The 19,394-nt window shown below is 41.9% G+C and overlaps 1 protein-coding gene across 11 annotated transcripts in view; it reads right to left on the bottom strand.

Moving 5' to 3' along the window:
- Window positions 1–17,614, bottom strand: part of PTPRM (protein tyrosine phosphatase receptor type M) — a 482,524-nt gene extending 464,910 nt beyond the window's left edge. For all 11 annotated transcript variants that reach the window (XM_037380694.1, XM_037380695.1, XM_037380697.1 and 8 more), the window contains exon 1: window positions 17,077–17,614. In XM_037380694.1, the coding sequence (XP_037236591.1) occupies window positions 17,077–17,149 (73 nt within the window). In that variant the 5' untranslated portion in view covers window positions 17,150–17,614. The remainder of the gene's footprint in view (window positions 1–17,076) is intronic.
- Between the last annotated feature and the right edge of the window lie 1,780 nt (window positions 17,615–19,394).

The raw sequence follows: 19,394 nt of genomic DNA, 5'->3' as shown, positions 1-19,394 counted from the left end.
TCCCACAGCATAAATGCAATATAGGAGACCGTAAGCAAGTCTAAGCAGAAAAGCACTGCAACTAAATGTACCTTGAAAAGCTCTTACTTTGCAACGCTTTTATATAGCTTCATGTCCATGCACAAACTGTCCCTACATTTCACGCAGTGACAGTGGTAGTAATCCCTGGAAAACTTCTAGAACAAATTCCCTAGCTCAAAACTCGGTTCTCTCTGAGCCAGTACAGCACTAGCTTCCTCTAAGGCAAAGATACAATGCTTCAGTGCTTGTCAGAGCGGCCCTCCCAGCTTCAACAAGCAATACCAGCTCCCATGCTGCCACACATGAGAGCAAAGCCAGGTTTCTCCATCCCTCTCTGCTTCTGAAACATCTTTCTCCTGTACCTCCCACTGGGAGATTCTACCCATAGCAACAGAAAGTTCCCTATTAATATGTAATATATACCATAATTAGCACTGCAAAGCAGGTAGTTATCTCGAAACTGTCCTCCCATACCCTCCCTCATAATCACAAGACTTTATTTACAGGAAAAAAATAAAAAAGAAAAAAACCCACACAACTTATTCAAAGCCCCAGCTCTTCATTCCTGACTTGAATCACCGGTATGCCATCGCTCACTGGATGGGCACAACCTAACAGGGGACAGATAACTTGCTCTTTAAGCACTTGTTAAGTCTCCCTCTTCCCAGATACCTACAATCCAAACTAGACAGCTATGCTGCTCCCACCATACTTACTGGTGTAGTAAGGATACAGGTATCAAAAGAGGGAAGGAAGGAGCATAAACTCTTCCTATAGAGCAGTAGTAGGAAGTACTGGAGTGGGTGCTCTGTAAAAAGACAGACTAGGTTGTGGATGGAGCAACTTTTGCCCAAAAATTATCTCAAAACTTAAGTCCAGGCTCTACGGTACCAAGGTGGGACCATCTGCGCAAGATTAATGGCTTAGACAGCTGTAGACTTGGGTGTAATCCAGATGGGCACCGTTACTGAATTCAGGACAAATTTTGTTAAAACTGTAACTCCTTGTTATGAAGTTCCCTACCTTTCATGTACTTTCCCAACATCAGCAGCCACTTGTGTTGAGGGTTCAAAGGCATATTTACTCTAAACTCATATTCTGAAAATTTGTTTCTGTCAGAGTTCATTAAGTCATCACATGGAACACAGCTGTAGAAACATACAAAAGACACTTATGACCACCAAACCCCCCAGCTATGCCATACCTGTAGCTCTCATGGCCCCCTGCAATTTACAGGAACCAGCTTCCCTCCCAGGCTAAATTGAAGAAGTGCAGCAAAAACTTCAATGGAGGTAGTTTTTCCACACCTGATTATCAGATTATTATCAGACACCATATCTGATATGGACCAAAGAAATGCTTTGAAGAGGTCCAAAGAGAATACAAAAAATCAAAATGCTGCCATTTGAACACATTGAGATCCGTATTCCATTCTCCATATCCAGGAATAGTGTAACAACATGTTCAAGCATAGAAGTTCTCCCAGATCAATTAACAGGCCACCTTATTTGTTTACATCAGTAGTTGCAGTATAAAAGGAAGCTGTATACACAGTACTAGCACCCCTGAAAGATACAAAGCATGACTCAATGCTCTGTTTTCTGTTGTACTACCTCCAGTAAAAGACACTTGAACTTCACAGTGATGTGAAATAATGCTGACCCTTCTAGTTTGATCTGCCTATTTTCTATGGGAACCTGGTCTCTGGTACAAATAGAGCACAAAGAAAACAACCATAGGAATGCTACCGATGTTAGTTACCACTTCTCATCCTAAGGGAAAAAACAAAACCAAACAAACCCCACAAATAAACCAATCAAGGCCAGACTAAGAAAATTACCAAGACTATCTGACAAAAATCTGAGTAGAAAGACATACTTCATAAAGTACTTTTTAAGCAGAGCCTAGAGATGGAGGAAAAGATAGCAAGCGGGCAGCTGCCTGGTCAGCCTACAAACCAGCATCAGCACAACGGGACAGCAAGACAACCAGTTTCCTGGGTAAGATCCACCAGTGCTTTACCTGACAGAAGGGTGCGGTGGTGCTGTGGGGGTGTGTGTGAAGTCCTTTCTTACAAGGGGCTAGAGCTCTCAGGATGGGCACACAAGTCATTCACTTGCCTTTTTAAACACATATATAGCATATTACTTTAGTCCCTCCCAGGACATCAGGTTAGGCCTTTAAGGTTTACAGCATTAGTTCAGCCTTTCTAACAAAGTATGTGGCTCCATGACCTGCATTATTCTCTTCTGCAGAAGAAGTAGCCCGAGTCAGTACAGTCATTACATTCCTAGCCACGCCTCTGAAAGCGTGCAAAAAGCACCTAAGTTCTGCCATTCCTGAATCCCAAAATTATTTCATCATAACATCATTTGTTACCAAAAGGCAGACTTTTGTATTTTTTGTGAGTTTCAGCATGATTTCTCCCCTTCAGTGTTAGTTTAGAATGTAGTGCTATTAAGCTTTGGTCTCAAGATATACTTAATTTGAATATGTAAATGCTGGAAATTTTTTTTGTAAAATGTACAAAAACTATTCACCTACCAAAATACTTCCTTAAGTATGATAATCAAATTTGGGAGCTACACAGAAACCTCGTAACAAACACAGGCTTCTACAGACACACCTGAAGACAATTAGCTCTTAGCAATGACTTTTGGCTGCTCTATTAGCAGTAACATAATAGTGTGCAAGTTGAGAGAACCAATGTACACAGAACAGAACGATGCAGATGCCTCTGAATTTTCTCTCTCAGGACAATGATTTTTTTACTAATATACTCTATAAAATATATTACTAAATTTGATGCAGAAACAGAAAAAGGTTTTTAAAAATATAAGATGATGTGACACAAGCTGTATATCCTAGTATTTTCATTTATTATACAAGCATTTCAAATGGCATTCATTTACAATGGTAAAAAGCAAAGCCATTAAGTAGATAGAGGGCCCTGATAGCTCCAGGTGTAAAATAAGAATAGTTTCTCACAACAGCTTAAGAGTGCTGCTGTATACAAAGTGTGAAGAGTAAAACTTGATACCATTGCAATTCTATCTTGTGGATACATAGGAAAACGTAGAGAGTAGCTATGAATATTTTCTCTTAAAGAAAATTAATTACCATGGGTGCAATATTCCTGTAGCAAAGGCACAGTAGTTCACAGCCATCTTCCACACCACCATAAAAACTTACTGCAAGTGATGTCAAAATCCATTAACTTCCCCTTTGTTTGTTTATTACCGATCCACCGCTGGAGGCAACCAGCTCCATCTCCAACCAGGCTGCATTAGCAGGCAGACTCCAGTGCAAAGTCAGAGTGGGGAGCATGAACCACCTCTGCAAATAATCTCAGTTGACCCAGCTAGATTTGCACAGAAAAAGATGAAGAGCGCTTGTGAAATCTAACAGCACAGCTGAGCAATAAAGGGTGTATCCTCCATCTCTAGGTGGGTAGCAAACATCTTTAGAAATAAAAATCTAACTGTAGTGATTTGTTGAAGAGTTCATCTACCTGAACTCTTTACAGGAATATACCTACCTCTACTAATTACCCTGTTATACAACTGCAGCCATTTTAAAGCTCTTGCACAATTTCAACAATTCCCACATAGCTGAACCTCCACACAGTGTATATACACAAGATCAGAGTAACCCTTTTATTTTCCCAGTCCTGGCCTCACCTCAGCTAAACACAGAATATTACTGCTTTCAGATAATGGAGACCCTGCTTGGAAATCTTCAACTGCTCTTAAAGTCACCCTGCTTTTCAGACCTCTGATTCTGTTGATACTGTAGAAGGCAGCAAAAGAAATGAGTTGCAGTCTCATACAGCTCTGAAGACGCCAGTAAAACTTGTTCCTGTCATTAAAGAGAGGAGACAGAACACAACCAGTATTCAGCTTCCCAAAGCTCTGTGATCTAATTCTACACAAAAGGCTTAATAAGGTTTAGACTCATAATACAATTAGTAATTTAGCTCACAAATTAGACTATCTATTAACACTCCAGCAGACACATCAGCCATATGAGGATTAAGAAGGAATCTTCTGCTCTCAATATGGAGTAAGAACTTGAATGCTTTAATAGACCACTCCAGCTTCTGCACAGAAGAATCTATATTGCACTGTACAGAATGATGTAAGCACAGCCAGTAAACTGCTCATATATTGAACTTTCATCAATAAGAACCAGGTTAATAATCCACACAGAAAGTACAGAGTGGCAACCTTCAAGTTTATCTTAAAGCACAATTTTAACTAGTAAAAATATGTACTGATAGCACAGAATACACTGTATATGCATTTATAGTCATTAGAAGCACACATAAAAACATGGGCCAAAATTAACATGTCAGCATAGACAAACCAGAGGTTACCCCAAGGTATGGACATTACATAATATTTAACGGCAGGTAAAAAAAAAAAAAACAAAACACAAACCAAACAAACTGTTTGCTAAATCTTTGCATACAGCATTTATTCTTTATATATTAAGAAAGGAAGCAGACATGTAATACAAGATTCTGCATCACCTCTTCCCCATAAACAGCACTCCAAAGATTTAGAAATGGGCTGACACCTGTAGTGTACTACTTTAAGGCATTTATCCACACAGAAAAAAATATTCCAGATGAATTTTCAAATGCAGGCTGAGTAGGCAAAGACTACTCTACTCATTACCAAGGAAAAAGAATTTAATTTGGGGTGTGTGCAAAAGATGCTATTCTGACTCCCAGAATGCTATACGTGTAACTACATTTCTACAAAATGCTGAAATTGGTGTGTTCACACTGACTTAGGTTAACACCTGATTTACTTGCAATTATTGTGTCAATAGAGGCTTTTTGTAATTACTTTCACAGTACGCCCAAAACTGGCCATATTCATCTTTAGGGTTTGAGCTTGTGTTTATATAAATAGTGCCAATATTACTACTTCTTTTTTAGCTTGAAAAACAAACAAAAAATCTTCATCAGTTTACTTCACACTCAAGTAAAAAACATTCACACCCAAATAATATTATGAATAATGTCCATCTGGTCTGATCTAGATGTGGCCACAGTATCTCATTCTCCACCAGCACTGCCTGCTGTTGCTATCAAATCTTCAGTGTGAATGCACCGAGTCTCAAACTTCACTCGCTTATAGTAGTCACTCCTAAGCACGTGCTTTGCTGGCATGTGTATTAGCCCATGCATGGGACCATTTGGATTTTATTTATCTTTGGGGGTGGGGAGGGCAAAAATCTTAACTTGTTAGGAATAATACTCAGGCAGTCAGAAACGGTATCTCCAAGCTTCTATTACAGACTGCCCAGAGGCTCTAGGGCTTTCTCAAAAGATAGATACGTAGATCTCCACACTGGAAGGGCAACAGAGTGGCCCGTGACACCACAGGTTATTCCTAATGAGAGCTACCATCCTCCAGTCTCAGCTCTCTCCTCACCTCAGTCACAGCTGCCCAAGGGACGGCGGTGGCAGAGGAAGGCACTATGGATTTGCAATTTGTGGAACATGGTGATCAGGTGCGGACACATGAACTGGGAAAAGGCGGTGGAGAGAGAACAAGAGGTGGCAGGTATATTCTTAAAGGTGGTCTGGCAGTTAACAGCTTTGTTAAATATGTATGTTATTCACAGTGGAATAGATGGTACTAAAATGCAATTTTAGACGGAACTGAAAATAAGTAAGAACCCTCCCTCTTCCTCTGGACAAAATTTGAGAGTACACAGCTTTGGCAGATTACTGTAATTGGCCAATTCTTTCTGTTATTGCTAGACCACTGTGGAGAGTCAAAGCACTGAAATCATGTCAATGGGACTGCTGATGAATGTCACGTATTTGCTCAATGCCAGTTTCAAGCATACAGGTCTGATTTTTTCCCAGTTCTGCTCCGAAATGTCCAGAAATACACATATATACATTCTGGCATACAAACTAGAATTAATTTTTCACTGTTGCAAATCTAGCATAGCACCCTGCAGTTTATGAAGACTAACAGAGCGAGTTCTGGAAAAATGCAATTTCTCACTCACGGTTGCAAAACTCCTGTGACCTACCCACTACAAGCACTGATTTGAACCAAACAAGGCTGTCAGATACCACTTCACGGAGGCAGATTTACTGTGGACCAATTCAGGAAGCCCCAAATTTATATTCATTTTGAAATTGAGATCTTCAAAAATATAGATAGTTTTCATTACAGAGTCTTAGAGTCTGGGCTACACATCAGAAACTGACTCCATTTTTTGCAATGAACACAACAGAACTGACAGGCAAGCAATAACTTTCAAAATACAAGCTTCCATGTTGCAGCCTAAACTGCAACCCATCACATGTAACTACGACCTTTGAAGTGGTTCCTGACTGATGCCAGAATGAGTCCATAGCTGCTTTCTATTTCCATTCGTTACTGACTCATAAAGGTATCTTCCAAAATAAGAATTTAGACTTCCAAAGACTGTATCTGTTACCCTGTAGAAATCAAGGGAATGAATTTCAAAAGCAGCAGACAACGCATGCACGATTTATGCTCCCTAATTCCCCTTGAAGCAACCTTGGCAACACAGGCAGACCAAGCCCAGACAGTCTTTATCTGAGTTTCTCAGTCTGAACATAGGCAATACTTAAGGCTTCACCCCTACTCCCAATCAAATTTATTGTCTGCACTTCAAGACTCCAAGTCCACTGTATGACAATGGAAGGTACAGGCGAAAAAGGCTGGAGTGCACCTTCAGCCATGGATCTGCCAGTGAATCAACCCACAAGCACAGCAGTATGTTTGTCTATGGCAGAATTGGTAAGGTATATTATTCTAAAGGAGTTATTTCTATGTCATTTCCCTGTATGGATAATCTTACGCTAGATACGGGGTTATAACCTGAAGAGCATTTTACAGCTTTTAATGTTCACATCTTTTTGTGGTCATGTAAAGTGGGTAACATTTAACTCCCCAGTATTCAGGATGCAAAGAAGTAACAGATTCTAGTGGACAAACTGACTTTCTGTTAAGCAACTGTACATGTAAAGAACCAGCTCTGAAGTTTCTGCAAGACTTGTTTAAAACCTCAGATCCACATATGTTGTTGCTGCATGGCTGCTGCAGAAGCCCGTTCTTTATTTGTCAAGAGTGTATTCCAATTTGTCCAGGGTTCCCTGGCCCTATGCAATTTCAATGCATTTTTGCTCTAAAGGGCGTGTGCTTGTCTCAAACACTTTTAAATAAATAAAATGCTCAAACCTCAGTGTTTTCCAAATCCCCAAATGAAAATGCTAGGCTAATTCACATATACACCTTACTAGGCTAGATTTATGTAGGCAATTCTAATGACAGTTCTTAATGTAAAAATAAATAAAGCACACCTCATGAACTTATACGTGAGCTTCAATCCATGTGCTTTGCTGTCACTATAAACAGAAGGTAGTAATGGCAATATACAGGGTTTGCACTTTTAACCTGAAAGGTTTTAAATAAATATTAACTTTAATTGTATTTTGGTTTTGTTGGTTTCCTGTGACAGTCACAGACCTAACCCTAAAAGGTTGCTTTCATATTTAAAGTTGCTTGCAAAGGTTTTATGCCAAGCTAGAACTGAACTTAGATGACGTCTCTCAGACACAGTAAAGAAGGCATCAACAGCATGGTGTCTTAAAATTATTACTGGGACAACAATTTATCTTACATAACTGAGAAATTACTTCAGTAACAGCTGTCTCTGCACAAGTTAAAAAGAAAAACAGTTGAAGTGATGTGTTATGTAAAGTGCCTATATTAAAGTGTTGAATGCAGTGCTTTGTAAAATAATCTTCATCTACTCTGCAGAATTCAGAAAAGGTAACATTAAAGGAAAAAAAGGCTGTAGCAATTCTCAGTCATTAACATAAGAACTACTCCACTGAGTACTATGGTTCCTGGAAACGTCCACAACTGTCTCTATATCCTAAACATGTGACAGTATTTAAGCACATTGTTGAATTTCTAGGGAAAACTGAAATTACAGGTCGTGACAAGTGACTGCTGTACATTTTCTCCAAATATGGGGGGTTGGGGGAATTTTGAACAGTCACCTGCCTTTCCCCGCCGCTGCCCCCCGGCCCCAAATGGAAACTTAGCAGATTTTTCAACCATGGGGAAAAAAACAACAACAACAACCACCAAACCTCTACTGGTCCAAACTAAAGAAATCCCCATAAAAAGAACAGAAAAGCCTGGCTATGAAGATCCTCAGCCACATCACAGTCAAATGCCACAGCACAGACTTAAACCTGGGTCTCCCACACCTATTGTAGGAGTTCTGATCACTAAGCAACTGACTATTACAACAGCAGTTATAATATATATCTGTCTTTTTCGTGCTGTGCTCCAGTGGTATGATTCATGTTAGGCTATGTCATCTGAACATGGAACCAGAAAAATCTCCAGGCTCAGAAACTTCCACTGAGAGAAAATAATTTCCTAGTTAAGATTATATGACACATCTTAAAACAGTTAAGTAAAAGAGATCTTACACTATCAAAACAGTAATAACTTCCAAAAATTGTAATAATCAGAGCACTGTTCATCCTGAATTATACTGATCAACAGAAACATCACAGCAATGACAACAGATTATATCTAGCCCTGTGCAGATACACAAACGGTGTCAAGCCTTCAAACAAACACATTTCCTCTCAAGTTTCTAACAAGCCTATGAGCACACACTGAATAGGCTGCAGAGTTGTGAGGAAACACTGGACTTCTCACAGTGATTTTATTTACTAGAAGGAAGGAAAAGGGAATAGGTAATAATGAAATTTTTCCTTTCAAACAAAACAAATACACAAATCACATAAGACCACAGCACAAATACACCAAACTAAACAAAAACAAACAAACAGCTATGTTTGATCTGGGGCCTAACATAACGAGGTGGCAATTGACTTTTGTATTTGTTTTCAGTTGTTAACTGAACTGTTTATTAAAACAGTAAAAAGCCATGAAGTGAATATAGCAGAAGTGAGGTGAAAGGGAGCTTGTATGCAGACAGAAGACAATGTGAATCCCTTTAGAAATCCTAATCTCAGCCTCTGCTTGAGACATAACTTGGTAATACTCTTTTTTAAAAAAAAACTGGAGATCCTTTTTCTCTACGTACCCTCAGAAACTATGTAGACTTGGTAACCAAAGCTTTAAGATGTGCATGTAGATGACCATTTTTTGGTTATACATTACTGTATCAGCCATAGTGCAATTACTAAGCATCAGCTCCCAAAATAAGGAATTGTTTGACCTTAGAGAGAGAAGAAAAATGCCAAGGGGGGAATAAAGGCCCCTTGCAACCACCTCTGCTGTGAGTAAACCACAAAAAATGCAACAGTCTTCTGAAAGGTAATAATTCATCAACTTTTTAAAGACACAGACATACAAACTAGTGCAGAGATTACAAGCATATACAGAAGTACAGAAGTGCACGTCATGGATGGAAATTATTTCTTCAGCGTAGTCTGTATTCACCAGAAAAACAAATGTGAAAAGCCCCTCTATTCATTTACCTTTAAGAACAATTCCATTACGAAAACCTGAAGACATTACTGGTCCGCTATCCATCTACCTGGAAGTGCACAGGAACCCCTGTAACATCGTCCTCAATCTTATGTTAGAATCTTGTCAGCACAACTCAACAGTTCTTTCATCTAATCAGCCTACCTTTATGCACTACAGAACTACAACAAAAGGGCCACAGACAAAAGTATTCTATCCAGTATATTACTTTAAAAAATACAGATTCTAAACAATGTTTGATTTCAGAGTTAAGGATAAAAGAGGTAATAGGAGTCAAGATAACAAAGCACAATCTTTCTGAGAAACTTCCCCAAAATAACTGTGCCATAAACCTCAAAAGAAAAAAAAAAAAAAAAAAAGCTCCCAAAGGAAAAAAAAAAAAAAACAAACAACCAAACCAAACCCCAAACCCAAACCAACAAAACCCCTGCTCTAATACAGGCATGTGATGCTCTATTTCATTCTCCTAGAAGATGAAAAGCTGAAGTGATGAAAGAGGTAATTAGCCGTTAGTTATTCCACAGCAAAAACATATTTCTTGTGATTAACAAAACAGTGCTGTAAGAGATATTTGTAATAGCTTAACAATGAAGAAGATTTTATTAAAATAAGGTGGGGGGGAGGCAGGAAAGCCAATCTACCCCTCCAAAGGCTCTACTGTAACCAAAACATTCTGCTTTCTAAATCATGGCAGATTACACGGGGGGGGGGTGGGGGGGGGGGGGGGGGGTGGTGGTGTGTGACACAAATGACACACACTTAGAAGCAAAATGTTGGGTTTACACTGTTCCACAGGAAAAAAATTAAAGACTCTTTAACATCATTACACTTAATCATATGTGTAAAGAGAATCAACTATTGCTATGTAAAGCTGTCAGAAGACCAATTTGAGACTTGAATATATTATTAACGACAAACGTGTTCAAGAATAAGAAAATGTGAATAATTATAAATCCATTTCTGTTTCCCAGATGTAATTTAGCTGCCTTTAGGACTTCAGCTTTTTTTCTACAACTTACTCTCTTCCAGTAAGGTTCACCTCTTACACTCTTCTGGAAAACGTTATCCCTTCCTTCCCACCTTTACCCCCATACACCCTAATTCTAACCTGGTTTCAGAACTCCCTCCTGTGTAATACTGCCGTGGATTTGTCTGAACAAACGTGGTCATTACTTTGTTTTACTACCATTGCTCCTTACATGGCAAAGGGTCACTGTGGAATCAGACACTTCAGGGTGAGACACTGGTTTCTTATTCCTTGCAGCTACTGAGCATGAGTATGTGTTAGACGCATAAATACACCTTTATTTTTACTGTTATTACTCAGAAATCCTGGCAGAAAAATGCCTTTCCTTCATTTTTAAAGCATATGTGAGGACTTATCCTCTGCATCTCCTCATAACATTAATGGAAGTCACATGGCTTAAAAACCAGCACAACACTTTATTCCAAAAGCAGTATAGAATTCCACTGACAGCAACATAATTTCTGAAAATGAATGGAACAGAAAGCTTTTTAATAGGTTGTGAGAAGACATACACAACACTTAAGCTTTTCTTTAAGACAAGGATCAATATAACCTTATCAGATTTCTATAGCAATAGCCCTTGCATTTAAACCACTAAGACAGCACTGACAATTTCTTTGTGATTTCATGTGTTTTATTATGTATTTTTGTTATATTAGAGCATTCATTCATCCTTCTGTTGAATACTAATACTGAAATCAGCCTTTTTACAAGTAATTAAAAGTTAATTTGTGTTATAATCAAACTGGTGCAAACAAGCCACCAATAGACTAAAATACTCTAGGTCACAAAACTCCATCATGGATTTTCACACCTCCCCAGCTCCAAATACACCTACATTCTCATAAAGCCCAGTCCACAGCCCTTCCTCTTTCTACGCTTAGAGAAGTGGATTTAGAGATGCAGCTACACCTAGTGATCAGCAGCAGATCACAGCAGGCAAAACTCACGAAGACTAAAAAATCAGAGAGAAGTATGTGAACATAGCGGGAGAATGAAATCACACTGTAAAATTTGCTAGATTTTTTTTTTCCTCCTGAACACATGACCACATGCTCCAAATTGGTTTTGGTTTCTTGAAATCCTTTTTAATACATTGGTAACATTACAGATTAAATCAGAAATACAGATCCGAAGTTATGAGCAAAATCAAACTAAATAAAGAGGACTGTAAATTTTTCCTAAATAAGTTGTGCAGATAATTCAGCTACATGCACACACCAACAGAGCAATTTATTCCTGGGAAATTTTTCAGAACTACTTCTTTACACCAAAGTCATAAATGTGAGAGGAAAGGTATTCATAAATGTATGTCATTTTCTGGGGAAAAACATCTTTAAAACTTAGTGATGTAGCTACCTCAAATACGTGTTTGACAGTAATACTAACGAGGTTTATATACAAGAGATTTCCCTCTCAAATGGCATTTCCTTTAGCATAAAGCTGCCACATGGGAAATACAGGATCAGTTCACAGGTCCTGATCACACATCACTGGACTTTGTTCTATGAAGTCTACACCTATTATCTTCCTCTAGCTGAATGTAATGATGCAAATAGAACCAATTGTCTCAGCAGTAACATGTAAAACTGACCTGGCCACCGGCAGCTAGGCTGTTTGACACATTTGCTGACCATCTCAGTGTATGAGTGAGCACACATGAAAAATAAACCGTCTGCACATTTCTTCAGGTCAGACTCAAATGACATTACTGAGATGGAGTTCAGAAGCTTACTCGCTCCATCCTAACATGTTTTGTGATTTGCCTGAGGATTTGGTCTCTCTAGCTGTCAATCTAGCAACTTCTGCAAGCACTAAATATGTTATTTTTTCATAAATTATATGCTGCTGTATTGTTTCAGGACACTGTGATTTGTTTTCTACATGGATTCTGACAACTGCTAAATCGTGAGACCAAATAAACATCACAAGATTTTTTCCCCAGTGTTATTACATCCTTGTAATATTTTGTAGGATTTATTTTTAACTTGTGATGATGTTCTATTACTTAGTTTTGACACCAGAACAAGATCAGAGTAGCTAAATAAAATACATTTTAAAAAGTAACCCACATACCCACCACACAGTTTCTTTTTTGACAAACTGTGCCACTTCTAAAGCCCCAACACTCATTTTGACCTGAAGTACTCTGATGTACATCCCAGTTTACAGGGGAACACAAGCTTTATTTCATCTTACTGTCAAAATTTTTAAAAAAGGAAAAAAAAAAAAAAAAGGAAAAAAAAGACAGACATATTTAGAAGCCAATTATTCAAAATGCTTCCATTAATTTCCTGGACTGTTTTAAACATAAATAGTCTTAGGTGTAAAACACAAATCAAGTCATTCACCTATTCACCTAACAGCTGTAATAGCAGCAGCAAAAATCTGTGACAGCAGGAAGTTTAGTTTGAGCGTCTTGCCCCACAACTCTAACTATTTAACAAAGCCAAGTCCATGCTATGAACTTGAACTGGAATAGTTTTGTTGATGAGCTGACAACTGTGTCAGCTGCTAATAAAGCTGCACTTTCACTAGCATATGTTACTTCCCTTAGGAAGTGCAGGAATACAGACTTGATGGATGGGTGGAGAGGAAGGAAAGCAGCTGGAATAAGCAATGTGAGCAAAAGCAGAATTTGTTAAAATGAGATATAACCACAGTTAGAGCTCTTTGCTGGTAAAGTGATCAGAATAGCTATTAAAGTCTTCCAAACAGAGATCCTGAATACTCTGAGAAATCTCTTTAAACCCAGTTAATTATACCAGAAACTTTTTATTTTCCGTACGTTGCTCCGATTGCCAGGAGCTTCATTTCAGCTGCGACAGGGCCTGCGAAGACTTAACCTATATTCTTTCCTTTTGTTTTCCCTCTGCAGTCACCAAATATCAACATCATCACAGTAAGTTTGAACTTCAGCATGTCAAACTTCTTTGTTGCATCTGTTTTTGGAAAATGTGATTCTTGTTTTTGGAGAGCTTACATCCAAAAACGAAGTAGATTAATATAAGGCACAACAACCATTCAGAATGCAAGTTTTTGTATTTTTAATCCATGAAATATCTTGAGGGCTACTATTTGCTATGTAAAACTTTTACTAGTCGCTAGGAAAAGTAATTTTCAATTTTTGTACAGCACTTTGCGTCCCGTTCTCCTCATGATTGCTACTAGTCCTGGTGCAGAGTTCATTATGAATGGCCTCCTACAAGCACTTTTAGTCAGTCCATCTGACTCATCGCTTCTCAGAGAAAAACTAAAACTTTTAAATTCAGTACCATAAAAAGAGTGTGTTAATATACAACCTTGATGCCTTCCACAGCAATAGACAACATAAAAGCATAATAATAGCCCTCTCTCGGTCAGATTCAGGTTATAAGCAAGAAGCACCAATTTCAGAATTCAGGCTGTGTGTAAATTTACATCTATCTCAACACGATGCCTTCATAAAAACAGTTTCTGAGTTCTATGACACATCTCCTTGCCTTCAATTTCAGCTCCCTATTCTGGTATCTGACAGAACTCATCTCATCTAGACCCTTCATTTTATATAAGGCCTAATATTTAGGCTTACAATGTCCCTTCTAACTTTCCACATCTGTATGTTTGACCTAAATCCCTTACAGCAGTGGATTGCTTTCACTAGCCTAAATAATCTGCCAAGGAGACAGAAGAAGGAACACGGTGGAGTCAGGTGGCATTTTGTATGACAGGGACACCATGTTTCAGGAACTTTCGCAATATTAGCATCGTCTTCACAATAACATTTATGTTAAAATTACAAACAAAACCAGCTAAATTAGGTGTGTTACAGTTTCTCAGACAGAAACTAAAAAAAAAAAAAAACCCAAAAAAACCAAACCCAAACCTACTCTTACAGAAAGACCTCAGTTACTTTTAAAAACTTAAGCAGCATTATCTATTTAAGACAATGTTTTCAGTAACATCTCTTGAATGCAAATTCTTGAGACCATTTGCTTCTTGAACTGATGAATCCAGAATTTGAAACTATTTAGTTAAGGACTCAGAGAAAATCCCATTGTTATTAACTGTTAAGCTGCTTTCAAAAGATTGAAAGCTTCCAGGCCTTAAAAAGCCAAGATCTGATCTTTCAGTAAGATTATTTTCTAAATAAGAAACTCAGATAAAACAATAGCCGAATATAACATTAGAACCTATCTCTGTAAAAAAAAATCAGTAATTTTAGAAAAGGGTAAAAATAAAAAGGGAACTAGTAATGCCAAAGATTACTTAACTCACTCATTGCTATTCTTTCCTTAGAATGTATTTGGAATTAGTTTTGTTTCTTTTTTCATTGTTTGTTTTTAAACTTTTTATAGGTTAGTCACATAACGCCTGTCTGTACCAAGAGACAGGTATTACAAAAGAGAACTACCCAACTCAAGGACAGATTTTCCTGTAATTTAATTTCTATGACACTGATGCATCAAGCTTTTAACAAAAGCAACAGCAATTTTTTTTCCCCAAGCAAAAATTACTCCCAGGCACGCACTTCAAATGGTAAAGTACAAAAATGTAAATTTAATCAGTTTTGTTTCCAGTGCCAAGAATACGTATTGGGGGGGAAAAAAAAAAAAAAAAGTCTGTACTTGCATCTTTACAAATAATCTTTACATTCAATATTTAACATACACATATATGCACACATGTGGAGAAAGTGGGCCAGATTCTGCATCCTGTGACATCCTTTGCAATCTCACTGAAGTAAATTGCAGCCTCTGTTTTTCAGTAATTCAGACGGGTTAGAATCACACCTTTTTAATAAATGTATGCACAAGTCATATGTGACTTGTTTGCTGTTTATATCACAGTTCTTTCCACAGCGTGAGGCAATAGATTTTTATCTGTTGTATTCATTTCTAACACTAATGTGGGTTTGTTCTTCAGCAACATGAACAGGACTTAAATGCTGACCCCAGTATAGTATCAGCATATCGCACACACAAGTCATTTAATATCCAGGAGGAGAAGAGTTGCCGCAGCTTAACTTTAAACAAGACAGTTCACACAGGTCAGCAATGAGTTACGGATTTATCTTAATAAAGCAAGAGCTCTCACTGAAGTCTGGACCCTAGACTTCCAATATTAATGAGTTATAGGGCTAATATACATGAGTTCAGTTCCATAATTCACTACAGAGCATAGCTTCATCCTAACATGAGTGTTTAAAAAACGATTTCATCGTTGTTATAGATCACCTCTGTACAAAACATTTTTTCTGCTGAGGGATCCTCTTGTCTCATCTGCAGTAAAAACGCTGGAGAGAAATTAGAGGAAATGCAGCTGCATGTACAAAAGGTCCCTGGAACCTAACATAAAGCCATAATTTTTGAATGTTTTAAAAAGCTTTTAAACAGACCACTGATTCCTAGCCATCAAACTTGGTTTAGCTGCAGTGCTGCACAGAAGCAACATGTAACGTACAAAATGTAAACTATTGTGCAGCCTGAGCAACAAGGAAAGTCAAAAGTATCGCTTCCCACCAGATCAAAGCACACTTCACATGAACTGAAGACCAGATGTCTTCAATTTAACGTGCTTTTCAGTTGCACTAACTTCATGTTAGGAACAAAATAAACAAACAAAAAATCTGGTTACTCTTTGCAGGGAAGCACACAGAGCTATTTCACAATCCAAATTTCTGTCTAAAATCACGGGTTTCTTCAACATATAAATAGGCCAGGGGTGCAGGCAGAGGACCGGAGACCAAGCTAGCCATCAGCAGCTCCAGGACTCGGGCGAACAGAAGAGAGCTGCTGAGGGAGCGTTTCGCCGGGCTCCTGGCTGGATGCGCATCCTGACACCCGCAGATGCGGGCGGCCTCTGCCCTGCCCGCCGAGGTGACCGTTTCGGGGCGGCTGGAAACCAGGGGCCAGGGCTTTATCTCCGGTTCTGCCGCCGCTTCGCAGCCGCACCGGCGGGCAGCGCAAACCGCGGGGAGCTGCGGGGGGAGCGGGGCGAGGCAGGCGGAGCGGCAGGGCGCCCGCCGCGGAGCGCCCCAAGTTCTCCCCGCTCCGTCGCCGGGCGGAGCGGGGAGGCGAGGGCGGCGGGGGCAGGCGGCGGCGCACCTTGGCCCTACGGCTCCTGCGCCGGGGCAGCGGGAAACTTTCGGGAAGTCGGCGGCGGACAAACGCCGGAGCGAGCCCGAGTCCCGCCCGTCCCTCCAGCCCTGCCCTCGGGCCGCCCGAGCCCCGCCAGCCTCCCCCCCTCCCCTCGGCGCCCGTGCCGTCGGGGCACAGGGGCGCAAACCTGCGCCCGCCGCCGCCTCCTCCAGACACTTCCCACCCCCGCACCGTACATAGCGGCTCCGAAGTGCGAGCCCTGCCAGGGGGACAGGCAGAAAGAAAACACACAGACAAAAAACCCCAAACCCGACCGACTACGGAACGGCAGCGCTCCCCCCTCGCCCCTCCGCCGCCCCGTCCCGCGGGAGGGCTGCCTGGCCCCGGGGCAGGCGAGGCGGCTCCTTACCTGTGAACGTCTGCGCTCCCGCTGCCAGCAAAAGTCCGGCCAAAGTAACCAGGCAAGTTCCAACTTTCTCCATATTTCCACCCCTTCGTGCTCCGGATCCAGCAAAGTGCCAAAGTGTTTGCCAAAGTAGGAGGCGCCCCTCTCGCCCCCCTCCAGTCAGTGAGGCAGCGGAGGGGGGGAGGGGGGGCAGGCTCCCCTCCTTGGTGCCCCGCGGGCTGTTTCCCCCTCCTCGCCCTCTCTCCGCTCCGCAGGGCAGGGCAGGAGGGCTGCCAAGTGCCCGGGGCTCCCGCCTCCGGCCGCGCCGCTGCCCTCGCCCTGGGGCCCGGCGGACGCCCCACGCCTTCCGCGCCGCTGGCCTCCCCCGCTGCCCGGGGGGGCACCCTTAATCCCGGAGTCTCCTCTCCCGGCGCCGCCGTTGGTCCCGGTTTAGCTCGGCTCCCTGACTGACTCGCGGTCCCCCCCGGCAGGCAGGCAGGCTAAAGGGAGCGCCGAACGTCACGCCCAGCCGCCGGCGCCGCCGCTCTCCGCCGCTAGAGGGCGAGGCGGCGCGGGCTCCAGCGGCGGGTGGCCGATGACAGCCTTTCGGTCGCGGCCGCCGCCTGCGGAGCCGAAGCGCTCGAGTCTGCTTCCCGCCCCCCTCCGCCGCCCCGAGAGCGGCTTTGTTTGCAGAGGAGGTGGCTGCGTGCCTGGCGGGATGGTGTCGAAAGATCCCGGACAGTGGGAGAGAGGAGGAGGAACCGGAAAGATAATAATGAAGAAAAATCTCAGTCTAGTATCTCGGTAACTTTGCCGCGGGCCGGCCCCGGCGAGAGCGGCGGACGCTGGAGCTGGGGCCGCCGGGGCTCCCTGTCCCGCCGGGACGGGGCCCTGAGGGAGCGGCTGCACCCACCCCACCCCCACCCCCACCGCACCCCGCCGAGCAGCCCGGCCCCGGGGCAGCGGCGTCTCGCGCGCCGCACGCCGGCCCCGCCGCTGTGGCGCTGCCCCGAGTCACCGGGACGGGGGAGGGTGGATGTGAGAGCGGGGGAAAGCGCCGGCTGCTCGCAGTCGTTTTGTTTTGTTTTTTTCCAGGCGACCTGGAGCCTGTCGGAAGAACTAGTTCGAGGCCACGACTCGGTCTTCCGCGAAAACCGCGAGCCTAAGAGCTGTGCCCTCACGGCGAAGGCTGATACTTAGAGGGAATTAAGATGTAAATGGCTTCCTCCGGGCTGCGACGAGCGACACTGTCTTGTAAAGAAATTGCTACTCATTTCGTGTGCCGCTAATAAAACTTCAGCGCCTTGCCCAGCCCTCAGTCACAGCCGCCCCTCGCCCCTCCGCAGCCTTTCGGGGCGGCTGGGACACACACACACACACACACACACACACACACACAGAGGACCTCTGGGGACCCCCTGCCTGGGCCCTCGGCTCCGAGCAGGGTCGCAGCTTTTACTCCTGTGCCTGAAGAACGACGTCCTGAATTGGCAGGGTTAGATAGTGAATTATGGAAGTCAAATCACGTTAAAATGGCAGTTAGTTTTCAATATTTGCAGTCTGCGACTTCTGGCATGTATCTGTACATCACATACGGAATGCAGCTGCTTGACAATCTTCTTCACGTTGGGACTTTGGCTGCTTGTGCCCAAGACGCTGCAAGGTTGTGTTTGTTGGTTTCCAACCAGTTCTTTCTAAATTGAACTCCTGGAGGTGGAAGTGTTTTTGCTGGCTGTCAATTTCAATGAAAGCTTTCTGCCTATTTCAAAAGCCAGTGTGGCCAAACTTGGTGCCTGTTTATTCCCTGCGAGTTACAAATGAAATGGTAAAACCAGGAATCTAGCTAATGCTGCAATTAAGGGTTTGAGCTGGCAACCACAAACACAAGGCATCAGGTTCTAGGTTCTCATTTTTCTCCAGCACAGGTCCTCTGTTTTCTATACTACTCTTATACATAGTTAGCCGGCTTCACTCTCCTTTCCACTGAAGTCTTAACTCTACCCATCCCCCACGTGGTAACGTGAGTTACAACGTATTAATGATTTGTGCATCTTTTGTATTATTTTTATATATAATACATCATCTTCAAAGTTAGACTGTTACCATTAACAGTGATCGCCGAACCGTGCTGTTGTCAGGACACTGCTCTATTATGGACTTGCTAATGCATTTGTTAAGTGATGCAATCACGAACGGACATGAACTTTTCGGTACGTGGGGGCATGGCAGTTACCTCAAAAGTTAACGCAAGGGGGCAGAACAGCATTAATTGTTGTGTTTTCCTGACGTCAGACTTTTTCTTTTGACTTGTGAACATTCTCTTCGTTTATTATTTGCTTGGA

This window comes from Falco rusticolus, chromosome 3 (assembly GCF_015220075.1).
Source record: "Falco rusticolus isolate bFalRus1 chromosome 3, bFalRus1.pri, whole genome shotgun sequence".
Taxonomy (NCBI): domain Eukaryota; kingdom Metazoa; phylum Chordata; class Aves; order Falconiformes; family Falconidae; genus Falco; species Falco rusticolus.
This window is presented reverse-complemented; position numbering and strand designations above follow the sequence as displayed.